Raw genomic sequence first — 8328 nt, forward strand, 5'->3', positions numbered from 1 at the left:
GAAACTTGACTCCAGCAGGAAAGATAGGTTGGAATTTTCCACATGCAGAAATGACATTAATGCATGACATCGGCAAGAACATCCAGTCGTCATCCCCCCTTGTTCATTGTTACCGGCCATTGTTCTTTACTCTTTATATTTACATACTACTCCCCCACAGAGAATATAGATGGATTGATGAAAAGTTGATGTCTGCATATATAACTGCATTGCAGTTACGATCGAGTTCATGAATAGCCAAGATTTCCAATAAAAATTGCTCAGAACATGCTAAAGATATGCTTAATGGAACCCAAATTCAAGGACACACAAACAAGAAACACACACACACCTATTGCTCCATGAGTTAATGGTGTGATCGATTGAGATCACCCAACACCTTACAGAGCGATGGATTGATAGTACCTACTACTCTAACTCTAAAGAAAACTTCCACAAACCCTAACACTAAAGCAAAAACGACAACAAACGGGGACAACAAGAGCCACAGAGGTAAAGCTCAGGAGCTATCTAGCTGTAGTACTAGTAGTAGTAGTAATATGTATATAGTGTTTGCTCGTGCGTGTGGCATGGCTTGACTGGAACCAGCCGGCGGCTAACCGATGGAATGATCGACGACCTAGTCACCGCGCGGCGGCGCCGCAGACGACGTCGTGCTCGATCTCGGAGACGGCGCCCTCGTCGTCGTCGTCGAAACTGCCATCGCCTCCGGCGGCGCCGTTGCAACCGAAGGCGCCGTGGCCGTGGCCGAAGGCGCGCGCGTGGTCCTTGAGCGAGCGCTTGTGCTTGAACTCGGAGCCGCAGAGGCAGTACCAGAGCTTGCCGCAGTTCTTCTCGTGGGTGCGCCAGTCGCCCTTGACGGCGAAGGCCTTGCCGCACCGGCGGCAGAGGAAGGGCTTGAGGCCGTGCTTGCGCTTGTAGTGCGTCTGCAGGGTGCGGAAGTCCTTGAGCGGCTTGGCCCGTGGATGGTCGATGTTGTTCCGGCACCCCGCCGCGCAGCAGTAGCACGGCAGCCGCAGCATCGCCGTCGGCTGCACCCCGCGCAGCGACTCGGGGCCCTTCCGGTACTGCGAACCGTGACCCCACATGTGCATCTGCAAATGCACAAACACAACAATCAGTTAGTCACGCCGGCCGTCTGTTAAATTTTAGTTTGGAGTTTGGACACGTAACTACTAGTAGTACTTTAAATTAGAGCAAAGAAAAACAAACTTCAGATCATATCATATGCTTGTAGGTTTTCGTACTCCGCATTAATGCAGTGTTTGGTGGTGCCATAATCAATGGAGTTGTAGTAATACTATGCAAAGCCCTAGCCGTGCTTGAATGCACTGATGCGTGTGGTGTGATGACTGATGACTTTAGAGTTTAAGAGTAGATAAGTTTGTGTGAGTTGTGACCAAACTGACCCGGACTTTCTTCATGCAGCACACAGCAGCAGTACTAATCAGTTTGCAAGCAGAGAAAGCTGCATATGTATTTTGGAAATGAGGGCTCTAGTGATCTAGCAATCTGAGCAGCTAGCTAGCTCTTTCGCTTGTGTGTTAGTGTACGTTGGTGCTGTTTCTTTAAAGAGAGCAGAGCCACAGAGTAGTGGCACTGTGGTGGACTACAGGAAGAACACTGCAGGTCTCTTGATGCTCTTGGGAGGAGTGTGCATGAATCATTCAGGACTGTCATTTTTGCAGCAGATCGAGCCCATAATATCGCAATCTTATGCTTCCGAAACATGAGAAAGCCTGTCCTGAAACAAGCTACGCATGCATGCAGCTAGCCAAATCTCATCAGCCATGAATCATGAGTAGTGGTCAGGAACTCAGGGATAGCTAGTGGAGTACTAGTACTACCCTACTGAGAGTGGTAGAAAGTAATCTGATTGACTGATCGGTTGTACTAAGACACGGAGGCAACTAAACAAAGAGAAAAATCTTCCCTGGGATCTCCACTACACACCACTCGAATGCATCCTCAAAAGCCAAACACCCAAGAGAGAAAAGCGTAAAGATGCATGCATGGCTAGCTAGCTTGCTGCAGCTCCTGGCATGCCAGTCTAGTTCAATCAAACAAAAAGTCAGCCACTGTGCATGCATGCTCTTCTCAGCAGCTCAAGTCAATTTCATGAGTCATTCATGGCATGCATCTTGCAATCAACACATTATGAGCAATGATTAATGCAACAAGTTACAAGTATATTAGATGAACGAGATTACTACATGTGCCCAAGATGTTCAAGAAGATCAAGAAGAGAAGCTGCGAATGATTCTGACCTGCATGTTGTTGTATCGGTTGAATGTCTTGAAGCAGACGGGGCAGGAGAACTGGGTGGGACCGATGAGGATCTGTGACGGCGTCGGGATCCAGTATTGCCCCTTGTTCAGCCTCCCGATCGGCGCCGTCGAAGAGAACCCTAGCGGAACCTCCTCGTGCCCGCCTCCCGGCTTGCAATCATCTTCCTCCTCCTCGTCCTCTTCCGCGGCCCTGCCCGAAAGCCCGGACAGAAGGTCAGCTTCCGCGGCCGGCAGGCCGATGCGCAGAGCAACGGCGGCGTCGTCCGTGGACGTGGACCAGGAGGCCTCGACGTCCATCGGGTCGCCGTCGCCGTCGTCGCAGCAGGACGGCACGCAGTTGAGGTCGGCGAATAGCGGTGTGCGCGCAGAGGTCGTCCTCGAGCCGGCCGCCACCTCCTGCCGCAGGTGGTAGCAGCAGTCGTTGTTATCGTCGTCGGAGTCGGAGTCGGCGGCGTCGTGGTGCTGGACGGCACGAGGACGGGCGGCGGGCGTGGGCGAGAGGGAGAGGAGGGGGAGCGCCTCTCGGAGTGGAGGGGAGGGAGGCGCCGTGCTGTAGTGATGAGTGGGCTGCGCCGGCTGGTGCTGGAAGAACGAGGGGTACTGGTGGTGAGGAGCTGCGGCCGCGGCCACGGCGGGGTAGAGGGCGGCGTAAGGTTGGAAGGGAGGAGGGAGATGAGGGGTGGGGGGAGTGGTAGGGAAGGAGGAAGTGCAGTAGTAGTAGTAGGGGTTCTTGAGGAAGCTCGTGTAGGGGTCTTCCATGGATGGCGTGGTTTCTTGCTCCGGCGCACTCTTTCTAGTTTGCTTCTCTCTTCTTGGCTACTTGCCTGGGAGTGAGGTGAGGTGAGGTGCCGTGGTTGGCAAGGGGTAGTTATAGTGAGAAGGGGAAGTGTGAGCAGGAGAGAGAAGGCTAGCATGTATATATGGGGATAAAATTATGTGAGCGGTATTGTTCTTCGGACGGTTGTATTCTGCTAGGGGGAATCCTAAGCTTACCCAGTTGAGAACTTGGATATCATGACGGTACATCATGCATGTAATGATAGGCGTATAGTAGTATTTGTCCAGGCGAGGACACTGCTTCCTTTCGTCATAAATTCTTTTAAGAAAAGCGTAAGAGGCGTCCGGTTTTAAATTAATGAACCAATAAAGACCAATGATAAATAAATCTTACATAAAGTTTACGAATTTTTATAGGTAGCTTACCAAGCTGACCGAAGAACTGAAGCCACCATTGAGGCTGAAATGAAACAAAGACTACCCAAAAAAGACCAAACCCAAAGAAAAGACATCAGGAATAACAACCAGGCTTCAAGAGGAGTCACTCCTATGTAAAGTGTGTAGGCATTTGATCTCGCGCAGAACACCGGATGTCGCTTTATCGTCCTTCCTCTTTCTAGAGGCGTTGAATGGAAAAAAGAGGCCATTTAAAAATATAGTTAGCTGGGTGAGCAGGTAGCTTTCCTTCAATAACTATTTTGTTTCTAGTTGTCCAAAGCGCCGAAGTTATCGCCACAAAAGAGGGCACAACCAACCTACGTTACTGGTCTCTTGTGGAGACCAGCAGGGCTAATTGTCTAGACATGGAATTCGGCACCCAAGAGGCTCCAAAACTGTCCCTGAAACTCCAAAGGAATTTTGTAGGAGCACATTGAAAAAGAATGTGGTTGGCATCTTCCCGGCTAGCACAAAAGGCACAACATCCATTTCCATTACCTTGGCGTTTCTAAAGATTACTCGCAAATGGGAGGCGGTCTAGCGAAGCTTGCCAGAGGAATACACACACCTTGAGTGGAACTCTCATCGCCAACAGGGCTTTAGCTTATCTAACCCGAGGGCCCTAGATCAGTTTGGTGTAGAGAGATTTGACCGAGAAGGCACCCGATGCTTTCAGGTACCATCGAACGGTATCCTTTCTGCAGAAAGCGAAACTCCCACAACTAATGTTTGCAAGGCTTCCTAGACAGCGAGCTCGGGAGTAGGTAAGTTACACATAAATGCCAAGTTGGTCTAGCCGTTGACGAAAACATCGCTGAGAAGGATCTCAGGATCGGAAGCAACAATGAAGAGCTCAGGGAATCTGGCGTATGGAGGTGTGTCTTCAATCCACTTATACAACCAAAATCCAGTATCCTTCACATTCGCTCTGTCAAAATGGGAACCCAAGTAAAAAATCATTGCATCACATTCCAAGCTTGGGAGCCATTGGCTTAGACGAGAAGAACGAATAATTCAAGAAGTATTTCGCTTTAAGTAGTCGATCCCAAAGGTTGTTGTCGCCCCGAGAAATTTTCAAAATCCACTTGGTGTAATACTTTTACAAATTGTACTTTCTTAATGCCCGTATTTTTTTTATCGACCCTCACTTTTTAAACATGTGGACATGTTTGTCAAGTCTAAGTTTTGCTTGAGGCCAAGTAAAGCTTGGTGGAGCTGATACATACATTTTGCGTTACAACTTTAGAGAGTAAATATTATAACTTTTATGCTATTTTAGTCATCTTTGCATCGATTTAATTGTGGTTTATCTTATAATGCAGAGAATTGAAGGTTTAATTCCCAGAGATGTTGTCATGAGGGAATTTTGGACCTTCGTGAAGAATGTACGGTGCTAGATAGTTCACGGAGTTTGGGACCAAAAGAGGCCATGATCCAAAGGGAGGCAGCCAGGTGGGCCCTAGGGTGCCTAGGCGTCCACCCTCGTCTATTTATGATGATAATGATATGTTGTATTAGTTTGTATGTTGAGATAATACAACAAGTAATTGAGATGCAAATTCAAGCCAGTTGGAGTTAAAGAAGTCAAGCGGCGAAGGTGAAGATAGTAAAGTGGCCTAAACTTACAATTTAGCGGTCTCCTAGTGATCCTGGAAAATTCATCATAGTGATATTGAATGGATTGTAGGTGAGGTAGCTTGTTATTTCATTATGATCAAGTGGAAGTAGCTAGCAGGGTATTACGACCCACTGGTGATCGATAATTCATTTAGCAACCCTTGGTGGTGTGAGTTGATTACAAGGTTGTAACACCCCGGATGTAACTTTCCATATTTGTAACTCCGACTCTTGCCATTTTCGGCTATGTGTTATGATATTCCTTCGTGGTCCGGTTTTGTTTTTCGTTTTGCATTTTGTTCATGTCATGCATTTCATATCATGTCATCATATGCATCTCTTTTGCATACGTGTTCGTCTCATGCATCCGAGCATTTTCCTCGTTGTCCGTTTTGCAATCCGGCACTCCCACATGCACCGGCGCACCCCTCTTGTTTCTTTTCGTGAGCGGGTGTTGAACGTTCTCGGAATGGACCGAGGCTTGCCAAGTGGCCTTGGTATACCACCGGTAGATCACCTGTCAAGTTTCGTTCCATTTGGAGGTCGTTTGGTACTCCAACGGTTAACCGGGTAACCGCAAAGTCCTTTTTGTGTGTTGCAGCAAACCCCCCCTCCAAACAGCCCAAAAACCCATCTAACTCACTTCCATGCTCTAGGTCGTTCGATCATGATCGTGTGGGCGAAAACCGCACTCCATTTGGAGTCTCCTAGCTCCCTGTACCTATAAAAACACCTCCCCTCCGAAATATTCGCGGTGCAAAACCCTAATCCCCTTCCCCTCTCCGCGGCCGGACGCGTCCGCCGCCGCCGGACAAATTCCACCGCCGGCCGCAGCCACTCACGGCGCGCCACATCGCCCGGGCTGCGCCCCACTTCGCCGCTGACCGCGCGGGCCCGGGAGGCCCAGATCCGGCCCCCGCCGGCCCGTCTCCTCCTCCGCGCCCGCGCCTCCTCCCCGCCCGCGCGCGCCGCCGCCAGCCGCCGCCCTCTGCCTCGCCGGCGAGCTCCCCCTCCGGCGCCACGCCGCCGCCTCGGTGCCCGCGCCGCACCCTGCCGCCTCGCCGACCCCCGCCGCCGTCGTCCTCTGCTCCGGTCCCCGCGACGCCGCGTCCCCACGTCGCCGGAGTCGCGCCGCGTCTCCCTCCTCTCCCCCAGCTCCGGCGAGCCTCGAGCTCGAGCTCAGCCGGCCAGATCCGATCGAGTCAAATCCCATGGTTGACTTTCCCCCCTCCCAAAATATTCCAAGTCCCGTAATATTTGCATTATATGCCCATGTTCATCGCATCATAACTCTCTGCGTATAGATTCGTTTCATGCGTGTAATATATCGAAATGTTCGCCTCGAGATGATCTTCATTTTATTTCATTGAACCATGTTCATTTGAGTCCATCTTGATGCCCAAATCTCTGGTGCAAGAGTGCTAATTGCTGTTATCTGCTGTTACTTATCAGAACTTGAGGATTTGTTATTTTTCTTGCTATTGATGTGTGCATCTTATGGGCATGATCTCTACATGTGTTTTGATGTATGCCATGCCATATTTACAGAGGTGTATTCCATGTATTTTTGTGATCTCTGTGGTGACTAGAACAAGCATGCAAACTAGGCTTCGTGATGTTTCTGATTTCAGGGACTGTAATTTTGCCCAAGTCTGTGACTGCTGTTATTTTGTTGCTATGCATCCATGTGGCTACAGAGAGATCCATCCTCCTTTTGGTGATGTTCAGTAAGGATGTTTTGTAAATATAGTTGTGCTCTATCCATCCATGCCCCTGTTTGCAATTATGGAGTGCCATAGCATAACTCAATCTTGCTCTACTTTTGCTATAAAATATTTCTGGCAGATTGTTTATGTGTTATTCAATTTTGCCAAGGTTGTTGTAGTTGTTTCATACATGCTTTGAACTTTCTCTTGCCATGGATAGCTTCATAAACATGCCATCTTGCTGTAGGTATGCTTGTTTTGTCATGCATTGCTTTGTGGTGAGTGAATCAAGCTCACCAAGATGCCTTCATATTACTGTTTCTGCCATGCTCTGTTTTCTGCTAAGTCTGAAACCTGTTAAGGAAACTTGCTATGTTTACATGGTTGCCATCATATCTTCTGGCCCTTTTTGGCTTATGGTCATTAAGGGACTTTTGTCATACGCATTTAGTAGATTCATGCCATGCCTTTTTTTGCCATGTTAAGTTCATGTAGCATGTTGGTTTCTTGCTCTGAACATTGCTACCTGATGCTGTTTATGCCATGTCCAGTAATTTCACCAAGTCTGTGAACCTGATATTTTTGCATTTTTGCCATGCTTGTTTGAACCTGTTATGTTGTGAACTAGCCGTAGCTCAGTGTTCATCTTTTGTCAAGCATCTCCTGTAGATTACTGCCACATACTTTGTTGCTATGTTGGAGTGCTTTAGCATAGTTACTTGATGTATTCTAAGTGCTATCATGCTGTTAATCACAGATTCGTGTCATTCTTGTTTTGCTTGCCATTTGCAAACCGTGCATCCGTTTCCGGTGATCTTTATATCGATTTCGACCGAAATCATCTCATCTTTCCAGTGGCATACTTGGTTTGCCAAGTTACTTCCTTGTTCATCATTTTTTTCCGGAGCACGCATATGCATCGCATACCACTTCTCGCATATCATACATGTTTTGCATCATGTTGCTTGTGCATTTCCCGTGATTGATTGTGGTTCCTTTGCTTGTGTTCTTGCTGTGGATAGAGTCGGGAGACGAGTTCGTGAACGAGGAACCTGTTGAGTACGCTTACGAGGATCAACCTTTCGACAACTCTGAGAACCTTGCAGGCAAGATGACCATACCCTCGAAATCACTTCTATCTTTGCTTTGCTAGTTGTTCGTTCTATTGCCATGCTGCGCCACCTACCACTTGCTATATCATGCCTCCCATATTGCCATGTCAAGCCTCTAACCATCCTTTCCTAGCAAACCGTTGTTTGGCTAAGTTACCGCTTTGCTCAACCCTTCTTATAGCATTGCTAGTTGCAGGTGAAGTTGATGTTGGTTCCATGTTGGAACATGGATATTTTGGAATATCACAATATATCTTATTTAATTAATGCATCTATATATTTGGTAAAGGGTGGAAGGCTCGGCCTTATGCCTGGTGTTTTGTTCCACTCTTGCCGCCCTAGTTTCCGTCATACCGGTATTATGTTCCTTGATTTTGTGTTCCTTACGCG

General features: G+C 48.3%; 1 protein-coding gene across 1 annotated transcript; it reads right to left on the bottom strand.

Annotated features, from left to right (window-relative positions):
- Positions 1-226: 226 nt before the first annotated feature.
- Positions 227-3149, bottom strand: LOC109772991 (zinc finger protein WIP5). The gene is made up of 2 exons (XM_020331694.4): positions 2268-3149; positions 227-1094 (listed from the first exon to the last, which is right to left on the bottom strand). The coding sequence occupies exons 1-2, from the start codon at positions 3045-3047 to the stop codon at positions 624-626; spliced, it is 1251 nt and encodes a 416-aa protein (XP_020187283.1). The 5' UTR covers positions 3048-3149; the 3' UTR covers positions 227-623.
- Between the last annotated feature and the right edge of the window lie 5179 nt (positions 3150-8328).

This window comes from Aegilops tauschii, chromosome 7, assembly GCF_002575655.3.
Source record: "Aegilops tauschii subsp. strangulata cultivar AL8/78 chromosome 7, Aet v6.0, whole genome shotgun sequence".
Taxonomy (NCBI): domain Eukaryota; kingdom Viridiplantae; phylum Streptophyta; class Magnoliopsida; order Poales; family Poaceae; genus Aegilops; species Aegilops tauschii.